This window comes from Hypomesus nipponensis, chromosome 28, assembly GCF_054491055.1.
Source record: "Hypomesus nipponensis isolate SF chromosome 28, ASM5449105v1, whole genome shotgun sequence".
NCBI lineage: Eukaryota > Metazoa > Chordata > Actinopteri > Osmeriformes > Osmeridae > Hypomesus > Hypomesus nipponensis.
This window is the reverse complement of record NC_140388.1, coordinates 8,482,461-8,505,331: the sequence shown is the minus strand read 5'-3', so window position 1 is coordinate 8,505,331 and position 22,871 is coordinate 8,482,461. Positions and strand designations below refer to the sequence as shown.

Genomic DNA, 22,871 nt, shown 5'->3' with positions numbered 1-22,871 from the left:
AGATATTCTGTGAAGAAAAGAACGCGTGTGTGTGTGCGTGCAGTGCTGCAGGTGAGTTGGAACCGAGCGCAGCCAAAACCCAACAAGATGAGGTCACCTTGTACTTCCTGCTCGGTGTGAAAAAGACACAGGACTGAGGCACGGGCGCGAAATCCCCTGAGCCATGGGGAATGTCGCGGATGAGTGCTCCCTGTTCCTCTCTGAGACAGGCATGTTTTCAATGCATTTTTTAGTGAGGTGTACGCGCCCCAAGCGATTTTAACACTGCTCATCTGCACCTTGTGCCCAAGTGAGAACTTCCCTTTTCAGAGTGGCTACAGCATGGCTCATCACCCTGCTCTTCAATCCCAAATCTTTGGAGACCTAGGCTCTACTAACAGGACTATGAAGATTTAGGTTCACCCATAACCTATTCACGATTGGGTCATAAAACTTGCTGTTTCCGATAATAAGCCCTGCATCACGGCTTATTTCTCTGATGCCTTGAGTAGGCTCTAATCTATGAGGCAGTCGGTGGATCAATATCCTCATTCATTCTGACTGTAGTTCATTAGGCGTCCCGTCCGCCATCAGAATAGACTGGGCTTGAAAAATGTGCCTGACGCAAAAGCAGTCTCCCTTGTAGTAAATATTCCTCTCGGGTAGCTTACTAGCTAAGCACTGGACTGCTAAGCAATCCATTTTAATACGGGGCTGCCTCTGAGGCAAGCGGAATCTCACAACACGGCCGATGTGTCACTGCTCGAGCTAACCTGCGGGCTAACTGACGCCGTGTTTCCATTCCGCAACTCAGGCAAAGTTACCAGGCCATCAAAACGCTAATGACGACACAAGCCTGTTTAATTGTGTTGAAAAGGTTACAGAGGATTGCACTTTTCCTACAGCGATGCTTAACGTGATTACTGCTTTAAATAATTCTAATAAAAACAGTTCAAGCTCATTAATGCAAAAATAAATGTACTTAAAAAAATAAAAAATAAATGCTACCCCTGTTCATTCATTACATGGTTTAATCCGTTACCGCTCAAAAGACTTAGACGGACAACTAAACCCAGCGATTGAGCATGCTCTCTGTGAGCCACGATCATATTCTCCGCCTCACACAACACCTTTGAGACGCCTGCCAAGCCGGGCCTCCCCCAGCCAGGCACAGCGGTCGATGTGAGGGCGCGACCCGGAGCTCCGAGAGCTGCTGGCACGGAGCCCAGCAGAGCCGGCCCGGCCAATCTAACCCAGCCAGGGTGCTGCGAGGACGGCCGGTACCCAGCATGTCTAATGCGCACAGTCAGGTCAAAGGGGGGTCTCGCCGCACAGCCTCTCCCCAGCTGTCACCACCACTCCCCTGGGGGCCTTGTCTCTAATCCCCCCCTCCCCCCTCCCCCCCGGGCCAGTTGTCCATACTTATCGGGAACAGGAGCTCGACTTCAACGCTCACCTGCCCGGCAGACACAACAACAGGAACAGCAGCCCATCTCGGCCGCGTTCCGTGACAAAGTTGTTGATGTTGGTCCTTGAGGCAGAGGCCTTTCCTCCAAAACAGGTGCAGTTTCTCGTTACTTCACATTTCCTGTACTCGTTTGGTCCTCAAATGAAATCAACCAGGGAAGCAGTAGGGGCTTCCAGGAATGAATGAGTGACCAACTGGTCATTAGATCTCCATCGGTACATTAACTCACCTCCCCCCCGCAGTCTCTCTCACCACGCAATTACAGCTGCCAATCAAGTATGCCAAGTTAAGATATTAGTCTGTTTATTCATCTACATGGGTCTAGAAGGACTATGTAAACCAGCTGATGCTAGGGTTCTTTAACACCAGCATGGACAATTAGGGATGTCTTCAATATAAACAACAGTAACTCACTTAAGACTGGGGCCGAAAGTTTTCATGAAATCTTCGCACAGATAGACACGCCTGTCCTGAATACTAATCTGTGACTAACTGCAAAAACCTCTGTCTTAACACATTCAGCCCACATTCTCAGCTGTGCATTCTCAATTTGCGCTACCCTGGGTATTAGTGAAAACGCTGAAATATGCTCAGGGAGAGAAAACACAGGCCTTTTCTGAGAGGAGCGCCTGAACCACAAAAATAATTGAATCAAAGCGCAGAGGAAGAGGGATTGTGGGAGAGCGGAGGATAAACCCAGAGGAACCCATCTGAGAGGCTTTGAACGGCTCCACTTCAGAGCCCATCCTCCTTTCGGAGAAGAATAGCCTTGTCACGACACATAATGCGAGGCTGGTAAGGCAGGTTGGGGATAGGGTGTATTACATCCACGATCTCTACCAGTGTCTCCCTGGTTGGAAGGGCGACCATCATCCAGCCACACAGGCAATCTGATCTCGGCATGGAGGAACCAGGGCAAACACTGAGACTAATTCAAGTCTCATGTTCCTCTCAATCTAAATAGAACTCCTTTGATTCGTGCAGACTACATTAAAGGTTTCGAGGAGATTCAAATTCTATTCCATGAGCGTGCATCCGGCAGAGGGGAATAAGCTGACACTGACAGAACAGAACAGAACACACACAAAAAACTAATACAGTATACTGGAAGTGAAAAGGGGGTGGACTGGGGTAATTACCCAGAGGTGGTTCTGTCAGACTTATGCCTGTCTGTATGCATGTGATCCAGATCATTCTCATTATTATCATGTGACATTGAAGCCCAAGTGCATTTGTTCAGTGTCATCCAAGTCCAGCCCCACACACAAGTGAGTTTTTTAATTTGTTCATGGCTCACTTGAAAAGAGAGTGCAGTGAGCTAGTGAACAAATATTGAGCAGAGAGAGTTGACTAAGCTCTCAATGGTAAGCATAACTGTGCATTTTAAGCATAACGTTTTCTCAAAGCACCCAAAGCATCAGGCCATTGTTACTTTCCTTCTTCCCCACAATGCCCTGGCCTCTCCCTGGCCTCTCTCTGGCCTCTCCCTGGCCTCTCCCTGGCCTCTCCCTGGCCTCTCCCTGGCCTCTCTCTGGCCTCTCTCTGGCCTTGTGTAGCTTACGTCAGCGGCTGCTATACAGAGAAAAGGGGATCTTGTTTTGTGGCGTGTTTATAAGCTGCAGAGCTTATACCGTGCAATAGAGAGTCTTCCCAAACCTGGGGCTTGCTCCTCTCCCAGATGACCTCAGTCCTGCCCAGACAGACCCTGGAATCACGTGAGATTAAACCCCAAGCTGCCAGGCACCATTACCCTAACCTTAACAAATCACCCCCCAAATCTCAGCGCCAGCCCCAGTCCCAACCCCACCCCAACCCCCACCCCCACCTCCGGCCAATATACCCAGGATTTATGGTGGGCACACCCAACCTCCATACCCCTCCTCTGTCTGACCTCACAGGGATTATTCACCACCACACTCTGGGATATGTCAGACTGGGACGATGGGGTTCCAGACAGTAGTATGTGAGGGTTAAGCGTACTGGTTTTGACAGAGGGGAGTGCTGTTCAAACCACTGTGTGGGATCAGCTAGCTTTGGCCGTCACACTAATGGACATGGCGTTTCATCGGGACTTGAGCAATTACCCCACTGTTGAGAATGCATGGGAGGGGGGGTACAAAATGATGCATGCACAGACACTGAACAGCGCTCAAACACGACAGGTTTGATGCATTGATTGGTTATCCGTCGACGACAACAGCGAGTCCTTTTTGCGCCGATTGGCCCAAAGACGCCAACGTCTGTTGCTATGCAACTGGGTACGGCTCACCGGGTCGTAGGTTTGAATCCTGTCCCGTGTATCGCTTTGGACGAACGTGCTTGCTAAATGGTTAAGTGCTATTGTCAGTGTGTGGACAGTCTCCCCCATTGAGAAACAGCACGTGTCTCTGAGACACATGAAAACCCTGATGACACCACCTTACTGCATTGACACCAACCCTGTTGTCGAGACAGAAATGGCGCAGAGAGAGTCTTTGCCACTGGCGGCAAGAATGAGGTTTCTGTGCGTGTCATCCAGAGAAACGCTGAGACAAAACAGAAAACATCCTCTCTCCAGATTAGATAAGGTCGCGTCGAGCCCCTTTCTCCATTTCTCTCTTTGTCTCCGTCTCGCTCGGTCTCTGTTTTCTCTCAGTCTCTGTTTTTTTTTCTGTCTCCGACTCTCTCTCTCTGTCTCTGTCTCTGTCTTTCACAGTCCACACCAGATAACTGAGGAGAGAAACACCCTCCCACAGAGAAACCCCACCGTCCAATTAGACAGACCATTGTACAATTTGGGAAATATTGGAGCGCATCACACAACATAGATGGAGGATTGTATTGTTTATATATTGATGTAACTTTTGGCGAGTCAAATTCAAGTTCTTTGTTTGTTCTTGAACACAGTGCCTGATGCAAGACACCGGTCTTCAAGTTGTGTTCTGGACAGTTAATTCAGGTCTGTGGACATGTCTCATACAACACCAAGCCAATGAAAACCAATAACCAGGAGGAAAGCTGTGGCTGTATATTTTAACTTGGAACTCCAGTTAAAAACGGTTGTTGAGTGATTATCTCTGTCAATGGTGTGACCCCACTACGTTCTCCCCCAGTTCCTACAAAGGCAAATTCGGTTTTATTTCAAATCCAACCAGAAACTGGAGGTATATCAATACCATTATGTATTTACTAGAGTTGTAATACACCAAGTTATGCTGCCTAAAGCTACCTCAATCAGAGCTTATGGTGAGCGGAGAAGGAATAGTATGTGAATGACAGCGGAGCTTAGATCAAATCACACTCAGAGTGAGAGTTCCCCGCGGGCAATCCATTCAACAGGTGCCTGCAGGTAAATCAGATAGTTTGCATACACTTACACTAAACCCAGGCACAGAGAGGAGAGGACCCCGGGCGACTGCAGCCCGCTGTTTCATGGAAGAGGAGCAGCGAGCCAGAGTCACATTTGACTGTGTTTTTCAGCAGGCTGCGCTTCGCTCTGTCTACCTCAGAGGGTGACACGCTGATGAGTCACACATAGACGCTAAGTTCTGCTTATCACATGACATGGCTACCAGAGCTAAACCGAAGTCTGAAAGAAAGAAACATGTACTGAAGACCTTGTGATGGTATGGGAACTGGGAGAATGGGTCATCCATGGAAGTGTAAGTAGATGATATCGGTCCTGTGACTTTCCTATCAGTAGACCTATGTCTTTGGTACAGCATATCACCATGGCAGGGGAAACCCACCCCTGAACCGTCTACAAACAAACAAATCATCCCATGTTTGAACGGGATTTCATAGACAATAGATAGTACATATTTTACATCCAGTTGTTTTTTCTACAGCAGTTTCTGATGTCTGCAGACAGGATGGAGAATGTTCATCTCAGAGAACACTGTCCCCGAACATGAATTTCAATGAATAACTGATGCTGTGTTTTATAATTTATTGAGTGTCCTGAGGTTTGGTTAAAAACTAGATGACAGCTTTAGCAAGTTAAAAAAGTACTTGTTGTATCGCTGCAAAGCACACAGGACAGAGTGAAAGACAGTTGGGCGGGAAAAGGCCCAGGCCTTGGAACCCTGGCTTCAAAGCCAGTGACCACTTGCATTTCCATCGGTCTGCTCTTGGCAGATGAGTGAGTGCTGCTGCCGTTTGATGTGCACATCTCGAGGGACTTTTAACATCCCACTTAAAAATACATGAAAAAAAGACCAAAGCTATGATACGGCACGCCCTTACAATCATGCAGTCAATCACCCTCATCTTTCTCTCTTTCCTCCTCTTTGTCGATGAACAGCACACACACACACACACACACACACGCACACGCACACGCGACTGTGTGAGGTTCTCTTGATTAAACTGAAAGATCCAGCTCCACAGACCGGCCCCTCCTAGCCTGGAGTGACAGAAGGAGCGCTCTGTTTCTACCTCGTCATGGACCCCCCCCCCACCCCCCCCCCCCCCCCCCCCCCCACCCCCCCCCCACCCCCCCCCCCCCCACCCCCCCCTCCCTCTTCCAAAACAACGAGCGGGGGAGCAGGGTGGAGACTCCCAGGGAAGGAGAGGCGGGAGGTCCAAATCAATGCCACATGTTTCCCAGGAGGGGCTTGAGTCTCTCGTACAGGCAGACCAAGGTTGGGGGTAGGGTGCAGAGTCCAGCAGAAACACACTCTCCCTGCACCATAAAAAGGATCTCACTCCCCTTTCCCGCACTTTTCACCCACCACATACTCCGACCGGCTTGACTACACATGGCTCCATTTAGACCTGGCATCACAAGGCCTGGTTTATTTTGGGCTTGGAAGGAGCCAAGAAAAGTTGCAGGGCAAAATAGAAAGCCATGGAAGTGCACAAGGGAGGCAGCCATGAGTTAGACGTTTGAAAAAGCCTTCCCTCCTTGACTGAGAAAGATAACACATTTCTCCTGCTGTTTGGCGCATATTCGTTCGAATGAAGGCGTAAGGCAGAAGGTGCATGAGAAAATGTCCACTGTTGCCTGTATATTGGAGTAACAGGACAGAAAGGGAAGCTAAACCTTGGGAGGCATCAGTTCATTAGAAAGTTAAATACATAATTCAGCAAACCCCTATGGTAAATGCCAACAAGTGAATATCGATCCCAGTCTTATTCAAAGCGTTTGGTTGGTCCCAGATACAATGCCACGGAAACATAATCCTCATTACAACCACTTACAACGACATTTTCAAGCAGAGCCATTTGAGAGGTGGACACTGTTGGCTACAAGTTTACATCATACTCAGATCAATGGGAGGTTTCGCATTGGCTTTGTCGAGGGTCTGGGAGTTAGCACAGGTATGTGGCTTGGCCAAGACTCTGTTCTGGATCCATGGCATAGCCAAGGGAAGCCAATCACTCAGCATTATCTTAACCTAGTTGTCAAGCAACGACAGGAGAGCTGGGAGGGAATACGATTAGAGGACCTGGCCTTTATCTGTTGGCCTCATTCACTCATCAATACACATGCTGAGCAGAGAAGGAAGGCAGGCAAAGCAAGAACACAGGCAGGCAGGCAGGCAGGCAGAGCAGGCAGACAGGCTAGCAGAGCAGGCAGACAGGCTAGCAGAGCGCGCAGAGAAGGCAGACAGGCTAGCAGAGCAGGCAGACAGGCAAGCAGAGCAGGCAGACAGGCAAGCAGAGCAGGCAGACAGGCTAGCAGACAGGCAGACAGGCAAGCAGAGCAGGCAGACAGGCTAGCAGACAGGCAGGCAGGCTAGCAGAGCAGGCAGGCTAGCAGAGCAGGCAGACAGGCTACAGTAGCAGAACAGGCAGAGCAGGCAGACAGGCTGGCAGAGCAGTCGGACAGGCTAGCAGAGCAGGCAGAGAAGGCAGACAGGCTAGCAGAGCAGTCAGACAGGCTAGCAGAGCAGTCAGACAGGCTAGCAGAGCAGGCAGAGAAGGCAGACAGGCAAGTGTTTCTAAGAAAACTCTGGGTGGAGACTGTTGGGGGCCTGCTTCAGGATGGCCCCGGATTTGGGGGCAGGGAGGCCACGGGAAGAGAAGTGGTCCCGCCCTCATCGCTCTGAGGATTTTCACCAGCTGGATGTGCCACGGTGTTGGAGGAGACTGGACTGATTTATGGCTCCACCCTTCTATTCTGTATTATAACTCTCTAATGGGATATACTGTATGTGCATGTGTTCCAGAGGTGATGATGGAATTAGTTAAGTGCTCGTTATCAGTCAATTTCAACTTTTCCTAATGAATTATTTTATTACTTGAAAAGCCTCGTCTGAAATATGTATTTGATCTCATTATTGTCACATTGCCTCTATATTTTTAGCTTGCGGCAATGAAATCCAGATTTAGATTTACAAAGCCCCATCGGAGGAAGCATGAGTCATGTCTCTATTGTTTGAGATAAAGTCTTTTTAAATCATGTATTTTTTTTCTGTTTCATTTTCAGTGACACAAAGCACAATCTAAGATGAAAGGTAAAATCGTGCACTGTGGGCAAAACTAATATCATTGTCTTTTATTCCAGGAGAGTGGACATAAAAAGAGGATACATATTTGTTTTGCATCTAGCAAATACTTTCCCCTTACATTCTCTTACGGAACAGACAATGGCACAGCCTTGTAGCATACTGGATTTATCAACCACCGGGACTTCTGCCTAAGGCACTCATAAAAGCCAAGAAATGGAGGAAGTTATATTGCTATCTAATCTGACAAAGCTAACTGAAGCATTCCCAGACCATCTTAAGCCTGTCCGTGGTTGGAAAAGGGTATTTATCTCACAAACCAGTTGTGCAACATTTTTTTATGTACAGCCCAAGACACCTCCAGCCATGCTGTTTCCATCCAAGATTATCTATGTTTATCCTGTGGGTGACATGAAGGCTGAAGTCCATTCTATCCCCCTCATACGAAATACCCAGTGGTGGTAGTGATAGACAAATCCTGTTATCATCATCCTTGACACTAACTCAGTGTGGCAGTGCATGACAGGAGTAGGGAATGATCAGAAACTGACAAGGAGCACGTTTTGACATATGGACGAGCAAATCCACTCCCATGGTGAGAAGATTGCTCATTTCTGAGTGCTGGTTAAAAATTGTGAATGAAATAGAGTAAAACTGAAACTAGGATTAGTGTGAAATACTACAGATGGTGTGTACACCACACAGCCCATAAAACCTCATGCCATTTCATCATTTTATCCTGTAAGCAATGTTTAAATACACTATTCTGATAATAGTGTATCTACTGAGATAATGTAGATTAACTAATCATTCAACCGGAATTAAATACACAAAGCTCCACCCTCAAACATGTAGTAGTTCACAGAGGACTGAAAGCTTTATAATGGACCCCATCACCGAGATGTGAGGCACTGGCAAACACAGCTGGCGTGTCAATCAAATCTCCAAACATAGAGACAACAGCAGATATACTGGCACGGGCGCGGATTAAGATCAAAGGAAATGAACGTTCAGAAACACTCCTGAACGTCAAACAAATGTTGCTGAGATTAGGACAATGTTTTAAAACACCACCGTCTGGAGGACACGTCATGCATTTAGCAAAGCTCTAATCCCACTGGGGTGAGCAAATCTGAGATTATCAGGAACCCCTAGCCTTTGACTTCCTGATGCACAAATTACACACACACACACACACATGGACGAATGGAGTAGGAGGTGAATAGGCATCGAGTGATAATGACAAAGAATGAATGATCCAGGACACAGACATGAATAAAAGTCCACCTCAATACATGCATTTTGTAAAGTAGGAAACAGATGTGGAAGTTCAAGATTAGATGTCTATCAGTCCCAGTTCTCAGGCCGGGCTCTCGTTCACCTCAGTCTCAGAAAGATTTTCTGACTCAAAGTGCAACCAGCAGACTCCTCTATAATTTATTGCCATAACAACAGCTAAGTATGGTTCCAGTCGACGTGATCAATGGAGAGTTTCCAGAAATCTATCTCACCCTGTCTTGAATACCAAACATTATAGCAACAAACGCTAGCAGGAAAGCTGATATCATTTCTGTATTGCAGGTGTAATGTTTCAGACAGAAAAGTAGCAATCCTTTCTAGGCCTCTGTATTCCTTACATGTCTATTATAGCTATATTGTTGTGAAAACAAGAACACCATGAGTTTTAGATTTGATATTGCTGAGTCATGGGATACTAATCACGTGTCACTGTGAGATCTTCAGGACAGTATGTGACCATCTTGTTCTGTCATGGTTATTGCCAAGACCAGATCCTACCACAGGGATAAATAAAACGGTCCAAATGTGTTCTAATTGTAACCGTGTGAGGCACTAACGATGCGAGTCACACTGAAGAATGAGGGCCATATGTTTTGCTTGTGTGCTCGCAAGAATACAAGCTCTGGCTCCATGTCTCACTCTCCGCCCTCGCGATCCATCTGACACAATATACGAGGAGCTCTGGCAACAACTTTGCCAGTGATTCACTGTCATCCAACAATAGCTTGCAGGGAGATTTGTCAACAGGCTGACTCTGGGAAAACTCATGTGTGGCAGCACTATGAGTTCTAATACATGGACCCAGTCTCCAGTGCATTTATGTTGTTAACTCCTCACCCACCCCCAATCTGGTCCATTCTAGTTTACTGGGGAATCAGTGAGCAAATGGATCAAGCCCTAATCTTTCCCCATCTGGAGAATGGATCGGCCCTGAACATTTGTTTAAAACTAACCCCCAGATTAACTTCACTAGGACAGTAAAAATCAAGTGCATAGATTTGGAAGGTCCAGCCTCTTGTGAAGTAGAGATGTCCTTGTGTTTGTGTTTATTTGTATGCTTCATGAAGTGCACCATTTGTTTATGCAAAGCTTCTTACCCAGGCCCACTGAGTACTTGAATTGTTTAAGGGGCCATACAAATAGCTTGGGCAATCCAGTAGGTCCTACATGCCTCTGTACTGCTAGACAAAGTGCAAAATACTTCACGTATTTAATGTCATGTACAGTCTTCAATATTTAATGACACATTTCAGAGTAAAAAGGTTCAATGTTGATGTAACTGCCCCCCCCCCCCTTCCCAGCTAAAAAAAACTTGAATCTGGGGTGCGGTGCCATAGCTTACTGATGCGAGGACCGTGTTTGCACACTATTCAGTACTATATGTACCTATCCTTAATATTCACTGCGCGTTGTCAAAATCAGTTGACCGCAACAATTAAGACACTTCGGAAATGTTTCGGCGGAAACAAGACTCTGTAATGCAGCATGCAACAATGTAACCGTTCCCGGCTTATTTGTATCAACTTTCAGAGCCTGTGGCAATTTCTCCCAGGCAAGAAGATGGCTTCTTGGGTGCTATGACGACTGCCGCTAGCTTTTACAGGGATGTTTGTATAACGTCTGTTCTTAAACATTGGCTATGTTATGACAACACCCGTATCGCAATTACGTCCAACTAAATATATCAAAATGTGATACTTATATCAGTCAAAATAAATAGGACCAATTTAGCTTTGACCGTTTATAAACCAGGTGTCTAAAAACTTCACCAACATTCTCCCGACATGGTCTAATCCCGAACAGGCTCCTGCACGGGATTTGATTTAAATACATGAAACTTTTGATTCGATTGAAAGCAGGGAACACAAACTTACGTGAAAACGAAGAATAAGGTGGTGGACCCCACAAGAAGTGTGGCAGCAGTAGAGACTGGGATGTATTTGCTGGGTTTAAATCTCTTTCCAACGCTGTTGGGCATTCTGTAATTTCCACATTCCTCAATTATTTATTCCGATGGAGGTGCATGTCAATTTCCAGTGTGCAATTTCAACAAATGGGGTAACGGTTTTAACCAACTCGTCTATGGAACCGCTAAAAGCACACAGATACAAAGATAGACAGGCAGAAATACACCGCTCCGAAAGCCTGGAGATCCACCCTTGCAATCCAGCCCACCAGTGAGGTCACAGAAACGCTTGAAGGGTGGAGCTTCGATAGAAAACGCAAGAGGGATGCTCGAGCATAGTAGACTGCAAAATAAATAACTATATCATTAGGCCTAAGATTTAGAAAAGAGATGTGAATTTAATCAAATATAATGTGTCAATAGTTGTTGACGTGTTGTTGATATCATGTGGTTAAACTCCGTAAATATCAATTATTCTAAACCTACAAGTCGAAAAATAACTCACAAAATACACAATTATGCTTTCCAACATTGTGTTTCAATGAATGCATGGAGTGGAAAAAAATTGACACTGTAGACATTGTCTCGAGGAAAATATGATGGGCAACGGTAACCTAATTAAGGTTGATCATTAAACAGAGTTTGAAGCATAGGGTTTGAAGACCTCAAAAACTATCCACCCGTCACTTATAATTGTGTTAAATCAAAGTTTTCTCGCATACTGTTGCCCCCCTCTAGTGGCAAACATTGGCACTTCCGCGTTTATTTAATAACGAGCTCTATTGGTACTTCTGGGCACCCGTAGTTCCAAGCACTTCGACCAATCAATCCTTTGAGCGAGCAAGTCAAGTTGAATCCAGGTAGACCACCATTGCAGGGTTTATTTTTAGCCAGCGATTAAAGAGTCACATGAAGATATTCTTGCCTGTAGAAAACCGCAGACAACCTCGAGATTATCTTACTCTGAGTCTTTTCAAATCACCCCGTCGTTGTGCGTTACGTTAGGGAATTAGCTTTAGCTCGTTGCCCGATCTAGTGTTTCTAGCAAGTATGTCATACCGGAAAACATTCAGACTTGTATGTGGGTTCGCCGGAGGGTCTGCTGTTCTAGTTTTAGCAGCAGCCGCCGCCGAATCTCGTGGGCATTTCGGTACCAACACCCGGGGAGAGACCAGTCACAGGGGTCGAATTCCAGCTATTCAGGCTGCACAGCCGGCACAGACGTGGCCAGCGGGGAGTCATACAGCTGGACCAAGTGGACGTACCTGGGACTTTAACTGGGACAAGTATGAGTCTTATTTATAACGTCTGACATGTCGCTTAGTTGTACAGTCTATAGCTGATTATTCAGCAGCGCTGATTGACAAGAAGTCAATGAGGTTGATCGAGCTTAAACGTCTCTACTAGTTAATCTCCTCCGTTCCTCCTTGTCCTGAACTAGACGGGATCCAACTACGCTATTGAATGGAAAGAAGAAGGAGAGCTCGAGTGAAGACCCAAGCACAGAACAGGAGAATGGCAAACCCAAAGCCACACGCAACATCCTTCTAATTCGACATTCCCAGTACAACTTAAGTGGGACTGGAGACAAGGAGAGGATCCTCACACCCCTAGGTACATTGGAGACAGAACATTCTGATCCCTACTAACTGCACTCTGTGCCATTTGATGTTGTTCTGTTGTTAATGCGTCTGAGTTTACAAGCACAAGTCAAGTTCCACAGTGGAGATTTAAGTGGTGAATGGTTCCAATGCTGTCAGCTGAATTGTGAGACCGTGTTTTTTTTGCACCAGGCCGGGAACAGGCAGAGCTGACTGGTCAGCGCCTAGCAACGCTGGGACTGAAGTATGACATCCTGATCTACTCAACCATGGCCAGGGCCACTGAGACCGCTCACATTATCAGCAAGCACCTCTCAGGTAACGTTTAAGTTCAACTTAAAGTGTGTGCTTCATAATGATTATTCAGATCAAATGTTATTGAGATAGCCCTTCTTTCAAGCAAGTCACATAGCGCTTCATAGATCAGCCCTTATAATTACTGATTCATAACCCTTTTGTCCAGTTCCTCAGAAAAGAAATGTGATTTGTCTTTCTCTCTGCCTTTGGTTAAGGAGTAGAATTGGTGAGCTGTGATTTGTTGAGGGAGGGCGCACCAATCGAGCCGGTGCCCCCAGTGACCCACTGGCAGCCTGATGCTGTGGTGAGACACACACACACACACCTTCTCTGGATTTGGACAGGGCCCCTGGACCAGTTTCACATCATTTATTCACAAACACTGTACATTAAGGTTCCATTTACTACCATGGTAGGCCCAATACACCCCTTGTAACGTGGGAGTTGGAGGTTCTGTTGCAAAAACCAGATCCATGTTTACATCCACCTACCCCTGGACATCCCAACCTCCCCCATACCCCAAGTTTCCTTCTACGGCTTTACCGTAACAAAGTGTAACTATTTAGCTGTTTTTAATGTACTTACAGTGTTGGTTTCTATAGGCATTGCTATGCGGTTACATAGCAGTTTATGAAACCTTAATGTGTACTGTTGCCGATTATTCTGTTTCACTTGGTCTGTTATATCCGTTGCTAAATTTCCAAGCATTCTTTGTCACCCCTCCTGTGTTGACTGTTGACTGTCTTACCATGTTGGATCCTATTCCAGCTCCTCTTAACACTGTATACATCCTGAATTGCACTGCAATGAGAACACTCTTCAATGCAGTGCAATGGAATGTATTTAGGGTCTGTTTGATACGTCTCTCCGCTCATCTGTGGGGTGGGCCGCGGACCTGCTTGCTGTGTTTAGCAGTACCACGAGGACGGGGCTCGGATCGAGGCGGCGTTCCGCCGGTACATCCACCGGGCTGACCCCAAGCAGAAGGAGGACAGCTACGAGATCATCGTCTGTCATGCCAATGTCATCCGCTATTTTGTGTGCAGGTGTGTTGGGCCCGTCCCATTTCTGGCGTCCGTTTCGCTTTGCCACCGTCGAGGCCATGCCCTTAGGACTCGCAGGCATTGCATGACTTCATGTTGATGCGTCCTCAATAATAGATGCTTTGGGATGGTTTTGGAAAATGTGGAAAGTGTCTGCTTGTATGTCAGGCTTCATGTGTGTGTGTGTGTCTGTCTGTGTGTGTGTGTGTCAGGGCTCTCCAGTTTCCTCCGGAGGGCTGGCTCAGGATGGGCCTCAACAACGGCAGCATCACCTGGCTCACCATCCGACCCAGCGGCAGGGTGGCTCTGAGGACTCTGGGAGATTCCGGCTTCATGCCTCCAGACAAGCTCACTCGGACCTGACCCCGCCCCCTTTGCCATGGCGACGGGCGTCGGGGTCGCCAGGGCTCCTCCGCTCTCGATTTCTCGGTGTCTTGAGAGTCAACCGTCAGTGTTATTTTTGTGAACGTGCGACGAATGCTACCTTGATGTGGTGTTGTGGTCTCTTCCCGTGCCATACGTTTGCATTGCATCTCAGGGGGGGCACCTTCTCCCTGCAGGTTTTGTATTGAACAGAGGGGGGCGCATAGGATCTGACTGCTGTTGTGGGCGCCTGAGGAGCCAAGCAGGTTGAAAGACAACTCACCCGAGGTCCTTCAACATGAATGTAACCTTTTTAGAGAATTTTGAAGAAATGGTGACGTCAAAATAAAATGTAAACATATTTCATTGTTTGTACAACTAATGCATATACCAAGGTTTTTTTTCGTGTGTTTATGTAAGTGGAGACTTGGAATAAACTGTCATGGTATTGAGTTCTGCAGTCATGTTTCACTTGGGGGGTTTCCGGGAACAGGATTGATAACCAGGAAAAAAATGCAGTGGTTCGCAGGACAGGGAAGTTTTATTGATTTCTTGAAAGCAAACAAATTTCAGACATACAGAAAAAGGGAGAAATAACACCATGAAAGTTTTTTTAATAAAGCACAGAATGCCAAAGCACAATAAGCATGTTTTAAGTATTTAGGTGCATTTTTTGCAGAATTCCACATTCATGAAACCAGGATGACGTGAGTCCTCAACTTTGAGCACAAGCACAACAATCCAATCCTCTCACTGGAGTTACCCTCTAAATCGAGACCTTTATTTCAGGGATTTCACATTCAGTATACCAACGTCCTTCACAAGCTGACCAGCAGTCAGTCTCTGTATTAGTTATTAGTAGCCAATTTGGAAAGACAGCTTTTGATTTTCTAAGTTCAGCTTTGCTGACATTCTTTTCTTATACAGCAGTTTACATATATCTAAATGGTAACATTGTACAGCTTGGCCAGTTTGTCACAAGTTCTTAAACATTCACATTCAATCAACTGGTCCACATCTTGAATAGGCAGTAGCATGGTTAAGTACTGCTGACTGGTCTCCTGCTGAGGAAACCAGGAGAGCCTTTCATTTGATTTAGACAGTTATAGACAATAAGTTGACACCACCTGGAAGTGAAACCATGGCGAAAATGAACAAGATGGACAAATCAACATTAGTACCTGAAAATTGAACACATCTTTATTTGTTTAAATTAAATAAAACATGGAAGATCTCATTGTACTGTTCATCATGTTTCCCATGTTTAAAGCCAACAAACAGTGGACATGTTTGGTTGCTGTAGTCAAGTTACATCAACTTAACACACTGAAGAAGATGTGGCAAATTTGGACAGTAGACTGGTCCATTGTTTCAGAAAATTAAGGCAATTTCTGAAAGTGACAGAAAAAAACAGGAATTGGCAGTTTGTTCACACATAATAAAAACTTGGTTTTGTGCTACTGACTGACATACCAAAAATAAATCATTAAAATATTGACATTTCTTTTATTTTTTAAAAAAACATCTATTTTCATTCAGCTTCATCTGCATCGAGGACTCTACACTGAGCTCCAGTGAACATCTATCTTTCAGGGAGTGCGGCTGTATTAATAGTTATTCAAAACAAATTGACTTGATCTATGATACAGGTTCTTCACACTTATTATGAACACCTTCTTACTTTCAACTCGACAACGTCCACACTCCTACAGTACACACATTGTAAATGAACCCCTGTTTTTCCTCTTCCTTTTAAAATTCAGAGTGTACATCACAACCCGACATACTGAGAATCCCGTATGCAATATATAGAAGTACCACTACATAAATACAAATCCTCAAGACACTTGTGCATATTTTTTTTGTTTGTTTGTTAGGTATGTGGCTCTGAGCACAGCTTCGTTGTTGGAGCTGCGTCCTTTCTGGCCGTGTTGGGGGAGAAGAGGGCTTTCGCTGGGCTTGGCTTTAGGGGAGGGGGGGGGCTAAATGGGGGGGTCGTTGAAGTGCTTGAAGCGGAGGCGCTGGATGTAGCTGGCGTGTGCGGGGTTGTAGCGGCTGGGGCTGGGGAGGTCTGGGGAGCCAGGGTGCCTGGCTGGGCTGAGGAGCCCCCCCGGAGAGAACAGGCTGCTGACTGGGGAGCCTGGAGGGTGGGGGGCCTGCATCCTGGCTCTCTGGTTCTTCACCACCGCAGGGCTGGGCCAGCTGACACACACACACACACACAGTAGCGACATCAGCATCATCAAAGCCTCGAGGTATTGAGCATGACTCTGGGTTTTCCCCCCAATTCACGAGTGTATTCCCTGTCAACATTCAAATGTATACAAATCGAGAACGTGGAACACGAACTGTGACTGACCTTTGCATCTGGGATGAGGAGTATGTCTGCATAGTGCTCTTCCATTTGTGAATGGTCGGGTATTTCTGGCCATCCAAGTCTACGGCTTCTATCGCTGACAAGACTTCTCTGTCCAACTTGGTTGGCGAATCCCTTAAACGAGATCACGAAACCAGAGATTCAATGACACTTCACTCAGCACACGCTTTCATCCATTTCAGCGGAAATAGAAATAGTGCGAAGGAGGTGAAACCGAGGATAAGGTCACAGGGACACATTGTTTCCGAGTCAGCCTCCACAACTCACCCTTCGATGAAGAGTGCTTTCCTGATCCGGGGCGGGGTTCGGACGAGGTACTCGTGGGAGTCATCCAGGGACTTGTAGGAGCCGGAAGACCCTGATCCGCTCACGTCTCTCCCCCCGTGGTCCCAGGACTTGGACCGGGCGCAGAGCGAACGCCCTCCGGCCGCCGCGCCCCCCCCGCTAGTCCTCAGGCCGGCGGCCTCCAGACTCTCCTCCGCCGTGAGGTACTCCTCGGAGCTCCCGCTCCCGCACCTGTCCTCCCCCGACCTCCACCCCGCCTCTCCCGCCAGAGGCTCGGCGCTCGCCCGCTCCGACGCCGCGTCCTGATCGCAGGGCTCCAGCGACAGCCGGCCCACGCCGAAAGCGATCTCGGCCGGGGCGAGGGAGTCCCTGGGCTCGCGGTGGCCCCTTTGGCCCCCGCTCCTCCGCCTCTGGCGTCCGCAGGGCCCGTCCACGCCGTCCTGCAGAGACATCCGCTCAAACTCCACCATCAGGTTGGAGATGGGCGACAGCAGGCAGGCGGAGGAGGAGGGCGAGGAGGTGGCGGAGGAGGCGCGGTGAGGCGCCCCCTTGTCCCCGTTGTGAGTCCTGTCGGGGGGGGAGGGGCACGGGCCGTTCTTGCAGACCGCCGCCGCCACCGCCAGGAGGCTGGCGTCCGAGCACAGCAGGTCGCGCTCCGCCGCCGTCTCGATGAGGTCGGCGCCGCGGTGGTGGAGGTGGTGATGGTGCGACACGGGCAGGATGTGGAACTCGCGGCCGCCGCCGCCTTTCAGGCTGTCCTTGGCGCCGGCGGATGAGGTGATGCTGGTCAGGGCGGCGTTCTGCCGGTTCTTCATCTCCTCCAGGCTGATGTCGTCGCCCTCGTCCAGGAAGGCGCCCACCGAGATGGAGTTGCAGAACTTCTTGGGCTTGCCTGCACACAGACGGACAGAAGAAGAAAAATCGCAGCGCCTCAGCCGTTATGCATCGACGGAATCATCCAGAAGCCAAAATAATCTTGTCGTGTTGATTTTTGAGGCCAGAACGAGCCACGTTTCCTAGCAAGGCTGCCAGAACAGGCTGGCTCTACCTGGGGACGGGGTCCTGAAGCGGTTGGTTGTCTCGTTCTCCCCGGCCTCCTCGTGAGCGCGCTCGCTGAAGTCCTTCTTGCCGAGGAAGTCCTCCAGCTTGCGCAGGCCGTCCGCGGACGACAGGTCCACGAAGCTGTCCAGGAAATCCCAGTACTCTGCCCAAGGGTGGCCCATCTCCCTGGCCAAGTCTCTGTGGAACGACACACAACCGCTGTTAGAGCATCAACCTCCACTGTAGCCTGGTGTTGTCATGACGGGGATGCTGAATGGATACGTTGTTTTAACGTTATTATTCCAAGGTATGTGGTTGCAGCGACCTACCTGCCCACTCTCTCCGCCCCGCGGTCAGGGTCCGACTTGAGGATATTTCTAAAATGCCCCGCCCTGTCCCTGGGGGGAGTCTTCCACACCCTGCGGAACTCGTCAGCCTGCAAGAGGGGACGTGTTTCCCGGTTACACACTTCCTGCAGTTCTCAAGCATGCATCGTGAAAATAGTCTTTGTTCATGCACGTGATGCGTGGGGAAAACGGGAAAACGGCACTGGCCTTCGAAGGGCTCAGAGGGCCTGCGAATGCCCTGACTGCCATGATGGGGTCGATTGGACTCCTCGCGAACTGGGAAACCAGCGAATGAGGAAGGCTCTCTGATGGCTCAGGTGACCAGGAAGCACCAATCACAGGCTGAGAGGAGTTGTCCGTGGCCCTCAGCAAGGGTATATAACAGCGGTCTGAAAGACGATACGTGATTAGAAAATGTGGAACGTTTTTTATGCGGATTAGGATAATTCGATAATAGAAAAATGAAGACTGACCTTCCAAATAGTCACAGATCTTCTGCTTGGCTTCCTGGGTTTTGTTTTTTCTTTCACAAATCACCTGTCAGGACACAAAGAGTCAAAAGCGCCGACACGTTGAGGAGAAAGTTATTCAGCAAGTGTTAAACACTTTAGGGAGTACTTACATCAAATGGCTTCTGGTCGTACTTGTTCTTGCAATGTTTATCTGTGTCGGGGTGGGAGCACAGGACATTCACAACTTCGGGGCAACCGAATTTACAAGCAAAGTGAAGCGGCGTCTCGAATCCCTGGGTCCATGAAAAACAAGAGCGCAAGGTAAACCAAGACGCTCGACACGTGCCCCCCTGTTACCGGCGGGCCTGTTGCCAAGAGACACAAATCCGTACGCAGACATCTAGGGAGTAGGCTTGTACGACTCACCGCCTTGTCTGGCGTGTTGAGGTACAGGTCTACGATGTAGCGGATGCGTTTCTGCAGCATGGCCTCCAGGTCGTCTGGGTACATGAGGCGCATGAAGTCCGGGTTCTCCAGGATGTCCAGCAGGAGCTGGGCCACGCCGGGCTGGTTCTCCTTGGCCGCCACGTGCATGACGTTGTACCGGCAGCCCTCCTGACGGCGCCAACAACACGGGGCGCGCGGAAGCGGGGAATGAAGCCAGCCGGGAAAGGGTTTTGTTTACCAAACGCAGACTGACAGATTCGAGGGAGTCGGGAGGAACCCTAACCCTATTTAGCGTCAAGTGTTGCAATATTTATCTTAACTATCCTCCGCCGTTTCTACAGAGATAGGCAACAGTCAGGTCACGTATTTTCAATAGGAATCCTTGCCAGCCAGGCCAGAGAGCTGCTGGGTGACCCCCTTCCTCACCTGCACGACGGTAGGGTTGTCCCCCGAGCCGATGAGATAGCGCGGGTTGCTCCAGACCAGCTCGGCGAAGGCCACCTCGTCCCCCTTCTCCACGGCCTTCCGCAGCTTGGCCGTCAGGTCCTGCGTGCGAGGGCTCTTGAAGCTGTTGGCTCGCTCTCGGTTGATGGCGTCCACCTCCATGACTGGAACATTGTCTGCCGTGTGGACACAGTTCGATAAGGAGGGGGAGAGAGACGTGCAGTGGGAGAGGGACCGGGCAAAAGGAGAGGGTTACATCACGTACCCTTGCACAGAGCCAGGCCTGGCTTCACCGGGGACACGCAGGGGGTGGACTTGCTGGGGGAGGGGTAGTAGTCACAGACCCCTCGGGCAAACTTCTCCGCGTCTTCCCGGTTGGCAAAGGCTTTGAATCGAGCTCCTTTCATCGTCTTCACCGCCTGAAGAGCCTCCTTCTTGTCTGAATAGACGTGAGCCCTCTCTGCGGGGCGGGCGTGAAGGAGGAAGGACCGTTAGCAACGCATACCACCTCATTATGGGACGTCTCACAACTGTTTAGTAACCGTTTAACACAACTCTTATCAACACCGGTTTTCATTCAACTCCAATCAGAAAAACAGTTGTGTAACCCCTCCAACGGCACGCTAGTACCTCTTGGCAGAGGAATGAACACAAACAACTGGTATTGACTGAAAACAGGGATAACCTTCCAAACAGCAAGGTCAGACAAACAACAACAAAGAGGACTTTACCTGACTGGGTGTTACTTAAGTATTGCGTCTAACTTGCGTCTAGCCTGCGTCTAGCTTGCGTCTAGCCTGCGGATAGCCAGTGTACAACCCGTTTATAACCTTGTGCATAACCTGCTTAGATGTACTGCTCTAACAGCAAACGGGTATGAATTAAATACCTCTTGACGGCATCGAAAACCCCTCTCTCTGCCTTTGCATCGCTTGTGAAGGAACGCCGCAATCAACGCTGCACAGAACCAAGACGGGAGGTCCCTTTTCACCCCCCCCCCCCTCTTCTCTCTTACCATTTCGAGCCAGCACGTCTTCCCACAGCGGACAGACTCCGTAGTAGAACGTCGGGGACACCGGTGCGGCCTTCGAAGGAGCGTCCGTTTTAGACTGGGGTCCGCCGCCCGCCGCGCTGATGCTCCAAGGCGTCCCTGACTTGACCGAGAGCTCCTCCTCCTCCGGGGGGTTCAGTCCGATGCCGTAGCCAAAGTCCATGTCCTCGCCGGCGGCCTGGAGCGCAGGGCCGGCGGCTGCGGATGTGGCACGTGACGCCACCGGCACAGGTTTGGCCTGGTCCGCCCCGGCGGCGGAACTGTCCGCATCCGCTGCGGCGTTGCTGTCCGTCTCGACGGCGCTGCCCTCTGCCCCGGCTAGGACTCGCGCCAGCTTCCTCTCAAAGATGGCCCGGGTGGTGGCCGTGATCGGACCACACTTGAGGTCGGCTCTGGTGAACTCCTCGCGAAGCTCGTCGGAACTTAGCCCCCTCAGCCTGGTCAGAACCGCCTCCATGCTTCAGCTACATTACGGGGGAGATAGTGTCTCAAATTACAGCGGCATTAACTAGTTAGCAGCAAGTTGAAAGAAAGACATACGAGTCATTTGATGACATTCATAAGCTTTTACAGTTTGATCCACATGGATGTGAACACAAACAACTCTACCATAGATTAATCTGCCTTCTACTGTACATACATGCCTGTGAAATTGTGTTTTTATATCAGAAAATGCATATACAAATATACTATTATATATATTATGGAAACAGTGACTTTGTACTGTGATTTTCCATGTGTCCATGACTAAACTTGAAGTGATCAAATTTGACAACAGTGAATAAGCACAAAGCAGCGCATCAGAACGCCAGCAAACTAGACCCTTGGTAAGCCTGTGCCAATTGAGATTATATCAAATAACAGCTATGCACTCTGAACAAATGGCCAAAGATTGTATGGACCGTCTTGAACAGCCATTTAGCTACTTGAACAGCACACGCCAAGAAAACCTATTGAGCATTATTCAATATGCAATCCGTTCAGAGATTAAGCAAATTGCATTAGGCACAATTGCTCTGATCCAAATCTCGTTATGATCGGGCATAATGTAGCAGAGCAGACTGTTTACATGTGACTGCTCACCGATTTCTGAAGGAAGATGGAGAAACCAGAATTTACCATCTTAGCCAATACAATCCCACGCTGTCACGCCCAAGTGCCGTTCCTGATAACTTAGCTTCCTAGCTAGCTAGCCTTTTCGATATCTCATGTCTTCATGGTGATGTTGCTGATATTATTTATGTGTGATAATGTCAAGTGGCAAATATACCTCTATACTTACCAGGGGTCATTTCAATTGCTGATCTTGAACAATAAGGGTAATCTTTTTAAAATGTGCAGATATAAACAGTTGAAACAGACACAATGCTCAAGACAGTCTGGAATAGTCTCATTGTTTACAACGTAATGTGCGCATGCTCCCTTCCAGGGGAGGGCATCATGCTCGCAAATCTGACAAGTTAGCGCTAGCTAGCGGTTCAAAGTACACAGGTGACGACTACTAGTTACCAGCAAGCTGCAAGAACGACAATGAGCCATTTTACGACATGAAGCAACGATTACGTTTTAATACATTTGAATGTGAAATGTATGTGGCTGGCTAATCAGCACAGCCACCTTGGTAGCTATGGTTATGAGAAATTGCTAGGCCAGCAAACGTAGGCAAAGCAGCTAACCTAGCTAGAAGTGTGTTAGCAAGCTAGCATCATGCTACCAACAAGTTCGAGATTTCTTTTATGTAAATCTGATCAAAACGCTTTGTGCACACACATCCATTTGTTAATGCAGTCCATAGCTTGGCAATAACCACGCACGCAAACATTGTGATGACAACATATAAGATCTACGTAGTTAACATGCTAACCTCCTGCTCTGCTCCCTGGATGCCCGCACCGCGACGGTTTCAAAATGTGTACAGGAAGGACCTCCGAGTTAGCAAAAAAAATGCCAGACCAAAACTCGAATAAATCGTCGGAGTTCCCTGTTAAATTCGTCGAATTGAAGCAAATCTCTGTAAACATATAAAAACATTAAAACAAG

At 48.3% G+C, this 22,871-nt stretch overlaps 3 protein-coding genes across 6 annotated transcripts in view; 1 reads left to right on the top strand and 2 right to left on the bottom strand.

Moving 5' to 3' along the window:
* The window catches only part of zdhhc8b (zDHHC palmitoyltransferase 8b), a 42,450-nt gene extending 31,110 nt beyond the window's left edge, over window positions 1-11,340 (bottom strand). The window contains exon 1 of the mRNA XM_084694473.1: window positions 11,052-11,340. Within this exon, the coding sequence (XP_084550599.1) occupies window positions 11,052-11,155 (104 nt within the window). The 5' untranslated portion in view covers window positions 11,156-11,340. The remainder of the gene's footprint in view (window positions 1-11,051) is intronic.
* A 557-nt stretch (window positions 11,341-11,897) lies between these two features.
* Window positions 11,898-14,532, top strand: pgam5 (PGAM family member 5, serine/threonine protein phosphatase, mitochondrial). The gene is made up of 6 exons (XM_084694831.1): window positions 11,898-12,369; window positions 12,525-12,697; window positions 12,877-13,002; window positions 13,197-13,285; window positions 13,894-14,027; window positions 14,237-14,532. The coding sequence occupies exons 1-6, from the start codon at window positions 12,134-12,136 to the stop codon at window positions 14,385-14,387; spliced, it is 909 nt and encodes a 302-aa protein (XP_084550957.1). The 5' UTR covers window positions 11,898-12,133; the 3' UTR covers window positions 14,388-14,532.
* A 377-nt stretch (window positions 14,533-14,909) lies between these two features.
* On the bottom strand, window positions 14,910-22,822 carry ankle2 (ankyrin repeat and LEM domain containing 2). Of its 4 annotated transcripts, none has more exons than XM_084694284.1 (13): window positions 22,696-22,822; window positions 20,796-21,295; window positions 20,046-20,240; window positions 19,763-19,956; window positions 19,316-19,504; window positions 19,060-19,182; window positions 18,911-18,974; window positions 18,645-18,826; window positions 18,420-18,526; window positions 18,098-18,288; window positions 17,032-17,941; window positions 16,747-16,878; window positions 14,910-16,589 (listed from the first exon to the last, which is right to left on the bottom strand). In XM_084694284.1, the coding sequence occupies exons 2-13, from the start codon at window positions 21,286-21,288 to the stop codon at window positions 16,370-16,372; spliced, it is 3,000 nt and encodes a 999-aa protein (XP_084550410.1). In that variant the 5' UTR covers window positions 21,289-21,295; window positions 22,696-22,822; the 3' UTR covers window positions 14,910-16,369. The 4 variants fall into 4 exon arrangements, with proteins under 4 accessions (XP_084550410.1, XP_084550409.1, XP_084550412.1 ...); XM_084694283.1 differs by having other exon boundaries at window positions 22,114-22,717; XM_084694286.1 differs by lacking the exon at window positions 22,696-22,822 and adding an exon at window positions 21,915-22,076.
* Between the last annotated feature and the right edge of the window lie 49 nt (window positions 22,823-22,871).